This window comes from Lycium ferocissimum, chromosome 1 (assembly GCF_029784015.1).
Source record: "Lycium ferocissimum isolate CSIRO_LF1 chromosome 1, AGI_CSIRO_Lferr_CH_V1, whole genome shotgun sequence".
NCBI lineage: Eukaryota > Viridiplantae > Streptophyta > Magnoliopsida > Solanales > Solanaceae > Lycium > Lycium ferocissimum.
In genome coordinates this window covers 6,984,423-7,001,247 of record NC_081342.1, presented here as the reverse complement: position 1 = coordinate 7,001,247, position 16,825 = coordinate 6,984,423, and the positions used below count along the sequence as shown (strand labels likewise).

Below are 16,825 nucleotides of genomic sequence, written 5' to 3'. Positions count from 1 at the left end.
ATTTAATTCCGGGGGCTTTAAAAGCCTTAATGTCCTTTAAATAGTGTCTTTGGTCATTAAAATTTTCGTTCCCCCCTTTAATCTTTTGGGAGGAGGTGTGGTGGCTAGTAATTTGGAGCATAGTGCAAGTTACTTCCATCAAAAAAGTTTGTCCAATTTGGACGGTATATGTAAAGTTGACTCATAAAAAGGATTTATTGAAGTATCTATTATTTTAGTCCAAATAAACATGCTCATCTTAACCCGAGCAAATAATGGATTATGAGTCAATCCATTTATTGTTTTGATTCGTTTTATCCATTATGAATCAATCCATTTATTGTTTTTGATTCGTTGTAACCCGATACAAATTGAGTAACTTACGTAAATGTCTCTTCCTACTAGTAGTTTAGGAGAACGTGATTAAGTATACACTATCTATACACTTTGATTGCATATATTGTGTGCATAGATATGTGTATTATAAGTATAGTGTATGTATATTATTTATATAATATTTGTATATTTAGTATAAATTATGCACTACTTATATACCGTTTACATATTTTTTTAAATTGGATCGCCGGATGGTACTTGGATGGGATTTTACCTATAAAATTACAACCTAAGCTGTCCAATCAATAGCCCTATTTTGACATGGGATTTCTACCCAAATAGTGGCCCGGATTGACAGTTTACTTTTCCTAATTAATATACAGAAATTATACACCAATTGTACACAGTTATACAAATATTATACGTAAATTATATATCGAACCGTCTGCTATTTTTAGTTTCAACAGTTAGATGGACAGCTTTAACATTTATATAATTGAACCAGTGCAGTAAAAAAGTAGAATGAAAACTTGGTATGTTTGAAACAGAGAAACGTAATATACTCATGTCTACAGCAAGCCTCATTGTTAGACCATTGAACATAAAGTCCTCCAACGGAATGTCTAAGATATTAATTTAATTTAAAGATATTACAGATCAAGAACATCTAGAAAAGTGGCCACAAATATCTAAAATGGTGTGCTTTGAATTGGAAATTTAGATAGAGGTAGTGCTGATTTAACTCTGAATTGTCACTTGTTCAGTTGTTTTCTATAAATACCATCTAAGAATATTTCATTATCACGCAGCTCAAAACATTCTCAAGATATATAGCAACTTAACTTCCTACACATTCATTTTAAAGACAAACATTAATATGGGTGTCACTACATATACACATGAAAACACAACACCAGTTGCCCCAACTAGGCTATTCAAAGCTTTGGTTCTTGATTCTGACAACCTTGTACCCAAGTTGATGCCACAAGTTGTTAAGAACATTGAGATTGTTGAGGGTGATGGTGGTGCTGGAACCATCAAGAAGATGAACTTTGTTGAAGGTTAGTTTTTAAGAATTTGTTTTTTATGCACTGATAGCGTAATGAAGTTTATACGTATTATCTGTGTAATTTTTCTTGTTACTGTGCCATTATTTTCAATGTAACAAGAGTAAATTTCATAAATTGTCACTCCATTTTCACTTTATTGCACTAAAGTCATCAAAATACCTTTTGTAACGAAAAAGTCATTCAAATTTGCCTAGATATCACAGAAAGTTATTAGAGGGTACAAAAATAACATTTTATATGATACTTAAATAGCAAAGTTGAATGACTTTTTATTATATGAAATCGTTTAGTGACTTTTGGTGATACTTCGGCAAAACAGGGTGATCTTTCTACTACAAAAACTAGTTTAGTAACTTCGATGCAATAAAATAAAAAGTTGAGCGACCATTCGGTGAAACTTGAGTTTATGGACAGTTACTTGAGTTATCTCTTCAGCGAATTCATAGTGTAAAAAATTCTTTTGCGTTGATTGAAATGTTGACTTTTAGATCATCCAAAAAATAATTGCAATATTTTGAGAATGGCAGGTTATCCGATTAAGTACTTGAAGCACAAGATCCATGTTGTTGATGACAAGAACTTGGTGACCAAGTACTCAATGATCGAAGGTGATGTTCTTGGAGACAAACTGGAGTCCGTTTCTTATGATATCAAATTTGAAGCTGCTGGGAATGGAGGGTGTATTTGCAAGAGCATAACTGAGTACCACACAAAAGGTGATTATGTGTTGAAGGAAGATGAACACAATGAAGGCAAAAATAAAGGCCTGGAACTTTTCAAGACTATTGAAACATACCTCCTCGCCAATCCTTCTGTCTACGCTTAACTGATGAAAAAGAATCAAGTCCACACGTGCATGAGAGATGAGGTGTTGAGATATAATAAAATTAAATAAATTAAACTGTGTTCTCTTTAAAGTTTCAAGTTTTAAATGAATCACGCAAAGTGATTATGGAGTTGTATCAAACTCTTCAATAGTTCGAAGGGCTTGAGTTTTCATTTTATAGTGTTTTGTTGAGCGTGTGTTCTTTTCAATTACTATGTCATGGAAGGAACTTAATTTCAATAAAGAATATCGCAAACTTATCAAATTCTTGTAGCAAACCACTTAGGTCTTGTACAATATATATTATGTTTGAGGCCAATTTTATACTTCCTCCGTCTCGTAACAAGTGTCAACTTAAAAATATTTATTCCATAATAAGTGTCACCTTAGGAAATCAAGACATAAAGTGACTAGTTTTTTCCAACTTTATCCTTAGACAAAAAATAATAAGTTAAAGTAACATCTAAATAATGATTGGACAAGTCACATAGTAACTTGGTATTGTTGGATTCCGAATGTCAAAATGATTACTACTTGTGCATGCTCCAATCAAGAGGAAAAAGTAAATTGTTTTTATTATATAGGGGTGCATTATTATTTCTTAATATGCGTGATTTTGGCTAAGATGAAATTTATTATGGGACGGAAAAAGTAAAACTTTAGGACTGTGAGCACTTCATTACTTGAATATTCAATTCCAAAAAGGCTGACACTTCATTACTTGAATATTTCTATCCTTTAGAAGAGCCAGTAAGTGGCACCTTCGTCGTCCGTCTGTGGACCCCCCATAAAAAAAAAAAAAATTTTTAGGGCCCCATATTAATCAACCCCTAAAAAAAAAAAAAAATTTTTTTGGGCCCCATATTAATCAAGCCCTTAAAAAAAAAATTGTGGGCCCCATATTAAACAACATCGAGTATTAAAAAATGGAACTCACCACATCCAAAATCGGAGGAAAAAAAGTGGACCCCATATTAACAAAATTTTTTTTAGGGCCCATATTAATCAACCCCTAAAAAAAAAAAAAAAATTTTTTTGGGCCCCAAATTAATCAACCCCAAAAAAAAAAAAAAAAATTTTGGGCCCCATATTAAACAACATCGAGTATTAAAAAAAAGTGGAACTCACCACATCCAAAATCGAGAGGAAAAAAAAGTAGACCCATATTAACAAAATCAACAATATTGAAAAAAAAAAGTGAATCCCGTATTTAAAAAACAAACAACATTAAAAAAAATGTGGGCCCCATATTAAACACGATGCGTATTCGTAGAAACACTAATATAATAAAGATTTAGATACGAAGCAACTACAATGTTATATTAATCGTATTTTGAACATATTTATATATATATATATATATATATGCATAAAAATAGTCTGTTAATAATGTCAAAAGGGTGGGCCCCATATTAAATAACACCAAGCAATATAAAAAATGAAAAAAAAAAAAAAGGAAGAAACTATATAAAGCATGGGTTTAGACCGTCTTCGTAAATCCGATTGTCCTTAAAAAAAAAAGGGGTGGGCCCCATACTAAATAACACCGAGCAAAAAAAAAAATTGGAACTCACCATCTCCAAACTCATGGAAAAAAATAAAGTGGACCCATATTAACGAAATCAAGCAATATTTAAAAAAAAAATTGAACCCCATATTAAAAAAAAAGAAGTATAATATTAAAAAAAGAAGTGCAGATTTTTTTATTCGTAGCAAACACTAATATAATAAAGTTTTAGATACGAAGCTGACAACTACAATGTTATATTAATCGTGTTTTGAACATAATATATGTATATATATTATATGCATAAAAATAATCAAACTAATAATGTCAAAAAAAAAAAGTGCACCCATAAAGGGTGGACCCCATACTAAACAACATCAAGCAATATATATATATAAAAAAAAAAAAAAAAAAAAAAAAGTGGAACCCACCATCTCAAACTCACGATAAAAAAGTGAACCCTATATTAACAAAATCAAGAATAAAAAAAAAAAAGTAACCCCATAATAAAAAAAAATAATGTCAAAAAAAAAGTGCGGACTTTGTATTCGTAGAAACACTAATATAATAAAGTTTTAGATACGGAGTACAAACTACAATGTTATATTAATCGTATTTTGAACATAGTGTGTGTGTATATATATATATATATATATGCATAAAAATAGTGCAAATTAATAATGTCCAAAAAAAAATGCACCCCATATTAAAAAATCAAACAATATTCATGTAATTTCCAAAGTATGTCATTGAGTCAATAATGATGGATTCGTTCGCACGTGCGTATCAATTCATTAGTGGGAACAAATGAAATTGCTTTTTCTTCAAAGAGGTTAGGTAGTCAAACCATACAATTTTCTTTTCTTTTTTATATTAGCACGAGATCTAATCTAACTATTAAAGCTATTATGTATTTGCTATTCCGCCATGTCATTTATTTGTTATGTTTACTAAAATAAATATATTTAAAATATTTATATTTTCAAATAAGATAGAATTTAATTACTTTTTTATTTTTATTCTTACTCCAATAAATGTGAAAGAGATTAATGTCGTAGAAAAATATATATCAAATGGAAATCAAATAATGAATAAGGTAAATTAGTCAAATCATAATTCTAATCGACGTTTTCTTAAAAAACCATGCAAAAGACAACATGACAAGTAAAATGAGCTAAAAAGCGAGAATATTTACCAAAAATTAAAAAATAGCATTTCTTCGTTTAAATAGAAAATCAATTTCTACTTTGTTTTGTTTTAAACATGTAAAATTAATTTAATAATTTAAATTAGAATTATCCAAATCAAAATTTGATAAAAAATAATAAGTATTTTACACTTTTAAATTAATCGAATTAAAATTAAAAGTATCAGCGATGCTTAAATATTCTATTGTTTTTATCTCAAAGAGACGAAAATAGTTTCTTTTTAAACAAGTCTTTTCTTTTAAAAAATATTAATAAATTTGCCGATTTTGTATTCGTAGCAACCATTAATATAATAAAATTTTAGATACGGAGCACAAACTACAATGTTATATTAATTGTGCTTTGAACATAATATATATATATATATATATATATATATATATATATATATATATATATATATATATATATAATCACCATTCAAAACAACTATATACGCATTAGATACACTATAATCTAAAGTGTTGGGGCGCGCAATGACGGGCATAGACCGCTAGTTCAATTACAAAAAGGCTGACTTCACACATAACAGTAGAAGAATGTTTACGCCGTTAGATTATTTTCAACATTTATGCAATTCTAATGGGATTGATAATAGCAAGGACAAAATAAACATTGTATAAAGTAAGACGATAACAATATTTATTGTTCAAAGTTAGTGGAAATCTCTGGGTTTTAAAATAAAGTCAGATGGAGAAAATAATTTTCCATACATTCCATTAGGGTCTCTCTAATTAGGGGAGAATTAATTGACCCTTTTCGTATCAAATCGATCATGTTCCTAAATTGATCAGTTGGTCTAGAATTTGCTTCTCAATACTAGGTAGAGTAGACTGGTGGTGGTATATATTCGAAATTGGACTCCAAATTAAAGAGTATTAAAATAGAAACATAAGAAAGTAGTCTTTCGTAATGTTCGTCCCATTTTATGTGAAGTGATACTAAGCACTACTATTTAAGAGTGAAATTGTTTCTTCTTTAATTACAATTTTCTCGAATTTCTTTTCAAATATTTTGATTTTTTTTTTTTATTTAATTACCCAGATATAAGTCAGGGTGGTGTTGTATTTACCAAAAGGGACAGAGGGGGCTTAGCCTTACCTCGATACAACATGGCAAACCAAAAAAGGTAGTGATACCATCTCCGAAAAAAATCCAAAAGGTACAAACAATTACAAAGCCTTCTGGATCAACAATATGTGTACAGGCATTCTAGCTATATATTTTAACTTGTAGCATTTTTCGTGTAGTTTTAAATTTATAAAAATTATTTCTTTTATGCATATCAATATTTATTTCATTAAGAAAGAGAGGTAAAGATCGATGCAAGCAAGGAAGAGATACATGTACAACTGTTATTCTTATTGATACTGATCAAGGACTAAGGACGTTAATACCCGAGCCTTGTTTTAATCTTTTTTTCATGCTCCCCAATCGAGATGTTTAATTAAGTTGAAGAATATATACCTGAAGCTATACTTGAGGTGCGTTTACTCCAAATTCTTTCTCAAAAATTGAGGACAAAGCGAGTAATATTTAGGAATTTTTACTCATTGTAGCTTCTTTTAAGACCTAATTATTAATATTAACTACCCTTTTATTTAATTATATTTAGTAGCTAATTAACTTTTCTAAATTACAAATGGTAGTTATATCAAAAATACATACCCAAACACATATATCTTTCTTTTTTCCCAATCACTACCTATTTCAGATTTTTCATTTCTCAAAACCCTAAAAAATCTCTCTCCCCTTCTCTCAATCACCACACTATGACCGCGCCTCTCTCTCTCTTCTCCCTCTCCCTCTGCGCTCACCCCTCTCTCTCTCCGCTGTCCCTCTCTCTCTTCTCCCTCACCCTCTGTGCTCACCCCTCTCTCTCTCTTTCTTCACTCTATCCGGTGAGGTGATAGCACAGATCTGGCCGTGTTTATTGTTGGTGGTGGCGGCGATGGCACTGGTTTTGAGATAGCGGCGGAGAAGATGACGTGGATGTGGAGAGATTAGGGTTTTTATTGGTGGGGGAAAGATTAGGATTTTTTGGTAGTGGTGGTGTCTCAGATTTGGGTTTTTGGTGGTGGTGGTGTCTCAAATTAGGATTTTGGTGGTGGTGGAGAGATTAGAGTTTTTGGTGGTGGTAGTGTCTCAGATCTGGCCGTGTGTATTTGTTAAAAGCCAAATACAAATACATTAAAAAATCTACATCTCACAAATTCACTGTTTTTGAATGTATTGGTCTTTGTATTTTTTGAGTGTATTTTTTAGTGTATTTTGTTAATAGCCAAACACACTGTTTTTGAATGTATTTGTCATGCATTTGAATTTTTTTGTCTTGTATCTAAATGTACTTATTGAAATCCATTCAAATACACGAAAATGTGAATATATTTGGCTTCATATGTAGTTGGAATGTACACAGTGTATTTGAAATACATCAAAAAAAGCCATTGAAATACATCAAAAAAAAAAAAAAAAAAAATCAGTAAAATACATCAAAAAAAAAATCACTGAAATACATAAAAAAAAAGACACGAAAATACATTATAGCAAAAAAAAAAATAAAAAAAATCACTGAAATACATCAAAAAAAAATCACTGAAATACATCAAAACAAACAAAAAAAATTCACTAAAATACATCAAAAAAATATATTAATATCTAATTTAATAGCTCCACCATTAAAGTAAGATCAAAGATCCTTTTTTTTTTTTTTTTTTTGTGTACCATATTCTCATGTATTTGTTGGCAACAAATACACGCGAAAATATACACGCTTTTATTAAAATGTAACTACAAATAGTAATATTTAAAAGGATAGGCTAAAATGATAGGAAAATTTCTGATAATATAGTCATTTAAGTAAGTTTGCCTAATATTTATTAGTTTATCTTACTCTATAACTTTCAACCATATTCTATGCATCCAGACATGACCATACATATTATATTAGATACGGAAAGCTGAGTGCATTCAGAACTTCCTACTTTCACATTAGCAATTGGCTTTACTGATTAGTCAAGATTTCAACACTTGTAAAAGATACGAGAGAAGATGACATTTGGTAATTTCACCTTAGTCAAGATGTCGACTAAGATTTAAGGAAAGTGAAACTAAATTTCAAAGGCCAGGATAATTCCATCGTCTAGCATTTTTATGGGTCATTCGGATTAACTTCCGGAAAGGGATCGTAATGTGAGCGAATTTGAAGACTTCCGTCGAAGGCACTTTCGAACTGGCAAGACTCACAGCCCCTTTCTTTATGGAAGGAAGGAAGATAGGTCTAAGCTCGACCGGAAAGAAGATTCGCTCGCCCCGGCTCACTCGCTGCCTTAGCCTTAAGTCTGAACCTTCACTCTGGAAGTTCCTTCGTTTTTGTTTCAATAGTACTATCAATATATTATTTGACAAAGAATGGAAGGGGAAAAAACACTGCAATTGATGAAGTTGACTTCAGGCGACAAAGAAGAGAGGAAGAGGAGTATCTATTTTTTAATTTTCATCACGTGCTCAAGAGAGATGTAACTCACACAATATGCCATGTCATTTTTGTGTTCAGTAAGCACTCATTTATTGGAGTCAAGTGTTCAATAGGTATCGTATATGTGTGTGTGTATTATGTATGTTATATTATAGCCTATTATATCTTTTTTCTCCAATTAGGTTCATTTTGTTTACCATTGTCGAAGTGAATCTTGATACGGATAAGAGATAATCCTTTATTTGTTGGGTATTTTAAAATGGTCAAACCCATCGGCGACCCTCGTGATCGTCAAGATTTTTCACTTAGACACCTCAAATACGTCTTGTTTCAATTAGACACCTGAGGTGGACTCCGACTGTTTCATTTAGACATTTTTTGAACATTCAGCCAAATAGTATTGTGTGTGTAACACACTTGCTAATGACGTGGCAAATTGACAAATTAATTTAGTACATGTGGCTTATATATCCAAAATAATTATTAAAAAATAAAACATGAGTAGATCAATTATTTTTAAACTGTTTAGTTAATTAAGAACCAAAAAAAAAAAAATCCTATTTTCTAAGCCCCGTCCTCACCCACTCCTTGACTAGCAGAACCACCATTAACGCCGGCAATCGTCCCCACCCGCCTCCCATTTTCTTCAATCTCCATTCATCCGCCATAATTGCTACTTACACAGCTTCCAATCTATTCCATTTTATGAAATCTAAGCTAGAGAAATCTTTCCATTTATTATATTTTCCTATCTTCAAATGAGCTTTAATGGAGTCTTTAGATTTTCATCTCAATTCCTTAAGTTGATTTTGATTTCTAGAAAGGTGAAATTATATGTTTTCTTAACTGGGTTCTTTACACTAAAAAAATATTCTGTTTCACGCTCCACAAAAAGGTGAAATACACGAACAGTGTCATTTCAAAGTGTTCAATAACACATTTTAACTCGAGTTCAGGGGTCTAAATGAAACAAGACGTATTTGAAGTGTCTAAGTGAAAAATCTTGACGATCATAAGGGGTCGCCGATTGATTTGGCCTTTAAAAATTGTGCCAATGATCTGGCAAATCTATGATAGTGAAGTTTTTTTTTTTTTTCCTTAAAGCTTGACCAAACACCCAATTTTTTTAAAAATAAACACTATTAAACGAAAAAGAAGCACTTTTAACTTTTTAAGAACTTGGCCAAATAGACTGTTACTGCTTCTCACTGGTGGAAACTGTTAAGTTGAAATTAGGCACGTCTGGATGATTAAGTCTGAAAACACACAATTTTCTGGAGAGAGATTTTTGATAAAAGAAATTGCCTTATTAACAAAGTTGTATTTCAAGTTCGGTTATGACTTGGTCAAGTTCAACAAGTTGAACATGGAAATTAATTTGGACTATTAGAATGATAGCTATATGTGGACTGCTTTGCTCTGAGTCATTATTTCAGCTTGAATTGATTTGGGAATTATTTTTGCTCTTAATGTGTGCTGTTTAACTGTGAATTCTTTTTACCCAAATATCCAGCCGAATTTACATTTTACTTTTCTTAATCGATTTACATAAATTATATAAAAATTATACACGATTGTATACTTATTATACTTGAATTATATATCAAACTGCCGATTAATTTTTAGTTTAAATAGTTAGGTGGACAGCTTTAGCATTTACATAATTTGACTAAAGAAGTTAAAAAATAGAAAGAAAACTTGGTATGTTTTAAGCAGAGAAACATAATATACCCATTTGTCACCTAGCCTCATTGTTAGACCATTTAACAAAAGTTCTCCAACGGAATGTCTAAGATATTAATTGAATTTAAAGAAGAATGTACAGATCAAGAACATCTAGAAAAGTGGACACAAATGTCTAAAATGGAGTTCTTTGAATGTTGAAATTGAGATAGAGGTAGTGCTGATTTAACTCTGAACTGTCACTTGTTTAGTTGTTTTTCCTATAAATACCATCTAAGAATACTTCATTATCACGCAGCTCAAAACATTCTCAAGATATATAGCAACTTAACTTCCTACACATTCATTTTAAAGACAAAGATTAATATGGGTGTCGCTACATATACACATGAAACCACAACACCAGTTGCCCCAACTAGGCTATTCAAAGCTTTGGTTCTTGATTCTGACAACCTTGTACCCATGTTGATGCCACAAGTTGTTAAAAACATTGAGATTGTTGAGGGTGATGGTGGTGCTGGAACCATCAAGAAGATGAACTTTGTTGAAGGTTAGTTCTTATGAATTTATTTTGTATGCACCGATAGTGTAATGAATTTTATACGTACTATATATCTGTGTAATTTTACTTGTTGTTGTATCATTATTTTCAATGTAACTATCGTAAATTTCATAAATCGTCACTCCATTTTTACTTTATTGCATTAAAGTCGTCAAACTACTTTTTGTAACGAAAAAGTCATTCAAATTTGCCTAGATATCACAGAAAGTTATTAGTGGGAACAAAAATGACATTTTATATGATACTTAATTAGCAAATTTGAATGACTTTCTGATACAAAGAAATTGTTTAATGAGTTTTTGTGATAATTAGCAAAGTTTAGTGACTTTTTTGTTATATGAAATCGTTTAGTGACTTTTTGTGATACTTCGACAAAACAGGGTGATCTTTTTATTACCAAAAATAGGTTAATAACTTCGATGCAATAAAATAAAAAATTGAGCGACCATTCGGTGAAACTTGCGTTTATGGACAGTTACTTGAGTTATCTTTTCAGCAACTTCATAGTGTAAAAATTCTTTTGCGTTGATTGAAATGTTAACTTTTAGATCATCCAATGGCAGGTTATCCGATTAAGTACTTGAAGCACAAGATCCATGTTGTTGATGACAAGAACTTGGTGACCAAGTACTCAATGATCGAAGGTGATGTTCTTGGAGACAAACTGGAGTCCATTTCTTATGATATCAAATTTGAAGCTGCTGGAAATGGAGGGTGTATTTGCAAGAGCATAACTGAGTACCACACAAAAGGTGATTATGTGTTGAAGGAAGAAGAACACAATGAAGGCAAAAATCAGGCCTGGAACTTTTCAAGCTGTTGAAACATACCTCCTCACCAATCATACTCGTCTACGCGCTATGAAAAAAAAATCAAGTTCACACATGCATGAGAGATGAGCGTGTTGAGATATAATAAAAGTAAATAAATTAAAGTGTGTTATCTTTAAAGTTTTAAGTTTTAAATGAATCACGCAAAGTGATCAATTATGGAGTTGTATCAAACTCTTCAATAGTTCAAAGGGCTTGAGTTTTCATTTTATAGTGTTTTGTTGAGCCTGTGTTCTTTTCAATTACTATGTCATGGAAGGAACTTAATATCAATAAAGATTATCGCAAACTTTACTTATCAAATTCTTGTAGCAAACCGTTTAAGTCTTGTACAACATATATTATGTTGGAGGCACAATTTCATAAAACTTTAGGACGTGAAATTCTCATGAGTGAGCACTTCATTACTTGAATATTCAATTCCAAAAAGGCTGACTTTACACATCACAGTAGAAGAATGTTTGCGCCGTTAGATTATTTTCAACATATATGCAATTCTAAAGGGATTGATAATAGCAAGGACAAAATAAACATTGCATAAAGTAAGACGATAAGAATATTTATTGTTCAAAGTTAGAGGAAATGTCTGGGTTTTAAAATAAAGTCAGATGGAGAAAATAATTTTCCATACTTTCTCTAAGGGTCTCTCTAATTAGGGGAGAATTAATTGACCCTTTTGCGTATAAAATCGATCATGTTCCGAAATTGATCAGTTGGTCTAGAATTTGCTTCCCAATACTGGGTAGAGTAGACTGGTGGTGGTATATATTCGAAATTGGACTCCAAATTAAAGAATAAAGAGTATTGAAATGGAAACATAAGAAAGTAGGCTTCCGTAATGTTCCTCCCATTTCATATGAAGTGATACTACTATTTAAGAGTCAAATTGTTTCTTCTTTAATTACAATTTTCTCAAATTTCTTTTCAAATATTTTGAATCTCTTTTTTTATTCAATTACCCAGATATAAGTCAGGGTGGTGTTGTATTTACCAAAAGGGACAGAGGGGGCTTTGCGTAACCTCGCTACAACATGGCAAACCAAAAAAGGTACAAACAATTACAAAGCCTTCTGGATCAACAATATATGTACAAGCATTCTAGCTAAATATTTTGAATCATTAGCTATATATTTTAACTTGTAGTATTTTTCGTGTAGTTTTAAATTTTACAAAAAATTATTTCTTTTATGCATACCAATATTTATTTCATTAAGAAAGAGAGAAAAGGATCGATGCAAGCAAGGAAAAGATACATGTACAACTGTTATTTTTATTGATATTGATCAAGGACTAAAGACGTTAATACCCGAGACTTCTTTTAATCTTTTTTCCATGCTCCCCAATGTAGATGTTTAATTAAGTTGAAGAATATATACCTGAAGTTATACTTGAGGTGTGTTTACTCCAAATTCTTTCTCAAAAATTGAGGACAAAGCGAGCAATATTTATTAGTTTATCTTACTTACTCTATAGCTCTAACAATATTCTATGCATCCAGATATGACAATACATATACATATTATATTAGATACGGAAAGCTGAGTGCATTCAGAACTTCCTGCTTTCACATTAGCAATTGGCTTTACTAATTAGTCAAGATTTCAACACTTGTAAAAGATAAGAGAGAAGATGACATTTGGTTTCACCTTAGTCAAGATGTCGACTAAGATTGCAGGAAAGCAAAACTAAATTTCAAAGGCCATGATAATTCCATCGTCTAGCATTTTTATGGGTCATTCGGATTAACTTCCGAAAAGGGATCGTAATGTGAGCGAATTTGAAGACTTCGTCGAAGGCACTTTCGAACTGGCAAGACTCACAGCCCCTTTCTTTATGGAAAGAAGGAAGATAGGTCTAAGCTCGACCGGAAAGAAGATTCGCTCGCCTCGGCTCACTCGCTGCCTTAGCCTTAAGTCTGAACCTTCACTCTGGAAGTTCCTTCGTTTTGTTTCAATAGAAGCTAGATTGCCGCCTTCAAGCCTAGAGAGCAAGAAGCTCTTCGTGGAAAAAGTCTTGCACGTCTTTTTTGTACTAAGAGCGGAAACAAGGTTATCTCAATTATAGTTTCAGAATTATGACTCTATATTTTTTATATGAGATAAATAATTTTAAGATTTTTGAATAATTTTATTTTGATTTTAACTAATACTCATAATTAAATACTGAATATATTTAACAAATATTATATTATATTGAGATAATCCTTATCCCCGTAAGAAAAAGGCACCTTAATGTTTAAGAAATGTTCAGTTTTTTCTTTTTTGAGAAAAAACACAAAGCATTTGGATATATAAGGCACAATTTTGATCTACAGTAGAACTTAATGTGTCATCAAACCTCATTGTTGGACCATTTGTCATGAAGTTATCCAACGCCACAACCAACAAATTAATTCTAATAGAATGACGCAGGTACAACATATTCTTATTTTGATTTTTCATTCCGTGTCCGGTATTTAATTTGGGTTCGAATTCATTTGAATTTGTGTGTTATGTAAGACAAATTAAAGGAGAAAGCGCTCCATACTAAGTTATTTTCTTATTTTTAAGGCTCGAATCCGAAATCTCTGATAAAGATGCAGAGATTTTATTCATTGCATCACATGATAAGGAACAAACATCTAGAAAAAATGGATATAGCAGTCAAAAATGGACTGCTTTGAATGTTGAAATTAAGATAAATTAAAACTAAGGCTGCTGATGACTCTAAACTCTGAACTCTCACTCCATTTTATTTCATCCCTATAAATACCATCTAAAACTTACATTATATCCCACAACTCAAAACAGAGTCCGGAGCCTAAAGGGTATAAAAATACACGGTATTTACCAAAAGGGGGTGCCCAAAAATTTATATACCAAAAGGGGTATATCGTGGGTCGATCACGATATACCCCAAAAATTTTTCGCCGACACAAGTCAACGAAAAATTAAAAAAAAAAAAATTTAATTGTATAACGTGGATGATCCACGTTATACAATATAAATTGTAAAACGTGGATCAGTCCACGTTTTACAAATATATTTTGTAAAACGTGGATCGATCCACGTTTTACCTCTAAATTTTTTTTTTTTTATAGCACTAAAAAAAAATTTAGTAAACTTTTTTTTTTTTGTAACACTTAGTGTGTTTTTTCATACTTTGACCAATGATTAATCGTGTGTGAAGACTCCGAAACGTCAATATTTTATATAGAACCTGATATTTTTTTGCGTACAATAATGTAGGCTCAATACATCAAGGATACGTAGACGTTCGGATCGTCATTTTAGGGGTTGAAAAGGTGCCCGAAGTAAGTTTTGTTTGAAAAAACTTAGTGTTTTTTCATACTTTGACCAATGATTAGTCGTGTGTGAAGACTCAAACGTCAATATTTTATATAGAACCGATATTTTTTCGCGTACAATAATGTAGGCTCAATACATCAAGGATATGTAGACGTTCGGATAGTCATTTTAGGGGTTGAAAAGGTGCCCGAAATAAGTTTTGTTTAAGGTTTAAGTGTTTTATTTTTAAGGTTTTTGATTTAAGCGTGTTATTTTTTAATCACGATAAAACATTATTTTGAATATAAATATAATTCTAAAAAATATAGGGAGAAAAACTAGTTGTAAAGTGGTCAAAGTTTAGATGGTCAAACTAGCAATTAATTCAGTTCTTAATATTCTCTTTTCCTTCTAGGCAAATTAACATTATGGGTGTCAATACCTATACACATGATGTCTCAACCACAGTTGCACCTACTAGGTTGTTCAAAGCTTTGGTTGTTGATGCTGACAACGTTATCCCAAAATTGATGCCACAAGTTAAGAATATTGAGACTCTTGAGGGTGATGGTGGTGCTGGAAGCATCAAGAAGATGAACTTTGTTGAAGGTAATTAAATTTACGTTTTTACAAGGGTTAATAGTCGTATTATGATATTTAATACTTATTTTAGATCACAAGTTTCAAAGATTTTTTTTAATTTTCTTAAATTTCGTGCTAATAAATTATCACATAAATTTGGTCGAATTAATTAAATTGTTGCACTTGTTTGGTTAAGCTTTGGGAAAGAGTTTCAGTTATACGCACCAATTGCAGTACGTAAAATATTTACATAATCAGGTCATTTATAATTAGATCATAAAATGTAAGCTATTATTAATTGGTAAAAATGATAACTAAACTGCTAGTCCAGGTAAAACTATATACATTGATACAACAAAAAGTCTCTATCCGTGTGGCTAACTAAAATCATTCAGGAAAGGAACTAAAAATAACCAGACAAAAATTTATTTATTTATTTTGTACAAACCTATTCATAAAAATAATTCTCTGATAACCTTATTTTGTCTTAATTTTGATCAAAATGGCAGGTGGTCCAATAAAGTATTTGAAGCACAAGCTTCATGTGATTGACGACAAGAATTTGGTAACAAAATATTCACTGATCGAAGGTGATGTTCTTGGAGACAAATTGGAATCAGTTACCTATGATATTAAATTCGAAGCTTCTGGAAATGGAGGCTGTGTTTGCAAGAGAGCACAACTGAATATCACGCAAAGGGTGATTATGTTTTGAAGGAAGAAGAACACAATGAAGGCAAAAAACAAGGCATGGAACTTTTCAAGGCTGTTGAAGAGTACCTCCTCGCCAATCCTTCTGTCTACGCTTAAGTGATGAAAATGAACCAGACACAAACGAACATGAGAAATCGTTTAATAAATACTATAATTAAATAATTTAAAGTGTATGCTTGTCTCTAAAGTTGGATGAGATAGAGAACTCAACGTAACGAGTGTTTATGGAGTTCCAAGGGCTTGAGTTTTTGTTATAGTTTTCTTGTTCAGTGTGTGTTCTTTCCAATTACTATGTCATGGAAAGAACTTTCAATAAAGAATATTGCAAGCTTTACTTTTCAAATGCTTGTTGCGAACCTAAAACTAATGTTTTGTTTTATATATATATATATATATATATATATATATATATATATATATATATGGGGAAAAGGGTAAAAAATTACCACTCTCCTTTCATAAATTGAATATTTTATCCTTCATCATAAGTTGGGGTCAAATATACCCCTACGGTTAGCAAAGTATTTAAAAATACCCCTCATTTCTAACATATTTCTACATAAGCAAGCCTAGTCGTTGAAATTGGATGACATGGACACCATATGGCATTTAACTTATTATATGTGGTGCCTACGTGACAATTTTTTTTTAAAATAATCTGGAAAATTGATTTTTCTAAAAAAAAAAAAATCTGAAAAAATGACTTTTATTAAAAATCTATTATAAAAATCTGTTTCTTAAAAAAAACTAGAAAATTGGATTTTTTTTTTTAATTAAAAAATCT

General features: G+C 31.2%; 2 protein-coding genes and 1 pseudogene across 2 annotated transcripts; all 3 read left to right on the top strand.

Annotated features, from left to right (window-relative positions):
* Window positions 1-1,112: 1,112 nt before the first annotated feature.
* Window positions 1,113-2,389, top strand: LOC132068255 (pathogenesis-related protein STH-2). Its single transcript, XM_059461789.1, has 2 exons — window positions 1,113-1,376; window positions 1,913-2,389. Exons 1-2 carry the CDS (start codon window positions 1,193-1,195, stop codon window positions 2,209-2,211), a joined length of 483 nt encoding a protein of 160 aa, XP_059317772.1. The 5' UTR covers window positions 1,113-1,192; the 3' UTR covers window positions 2,212-2,389.
* Window positions 2,390-10,400: 8,011 nt separating this feature from the next.
* LOC132068247 (pathogenesis-related protein STH-2-like) lies at window positions 10,401-11,491 on the top strand. The gene is made up of 2 exons (XM_059461777.1): window positions 10,401-10,637; window positions 11,213-11,491. The coding sequence occupies exons 1-2, from the start codon at window positions 10,454-10,456 to the stop codon at window positions 11,470-11,472; spliced, it is 444 nt and encodes a 147-aa protein (XP_059317760.1). The 5' UTR covers window positions 10,401-10,453; the 3' UTR covers window positions 11,473-11,491.
* A 3,626-nt stretch (window positions 11,492-15,117) lies between these two features.
* On the top strand, window positions 15,118-16,319 carry LOC132039197 (pathogenesis-related protein STH-2-like; annotated as a pseudogene).
* The last annotated feature ends 506 nt before the right edge of the window (window positions 16,320-16,825 follow it).

Excerpts from the sequence above, each read along its gene's own strand:
- LOC132068247 (XM_059461777.1), top strand. The coding sequence starts at position 10,454 with ATGGGTGTCGCTACATATACACATGAAACCACAACACCAGTTGCCCCA. Across the intron at positions 10,638-11,212 it reads GAAGATGAACTTTGTTGAAG|GTTATCCGATTAAGTACTTG; the intron begins GTTAGTTCTTAT and ends ATCCAATGGCAG.
- LOC132068255 (XM_059461789.1), top strand. The coding sequence starts at position 1,193 with ATGGGTGTCACTACATATACACATGAAAACACAACACCAGTTGCCCCA. Across the intron at positions 1,377-1,912 it reads GAAGATGAACTTTGTTGAAG|GTTATCCGATTAAGTACTTG; the intron begins GTTAGTTTTTAA and ends TGAGAATGGCAG.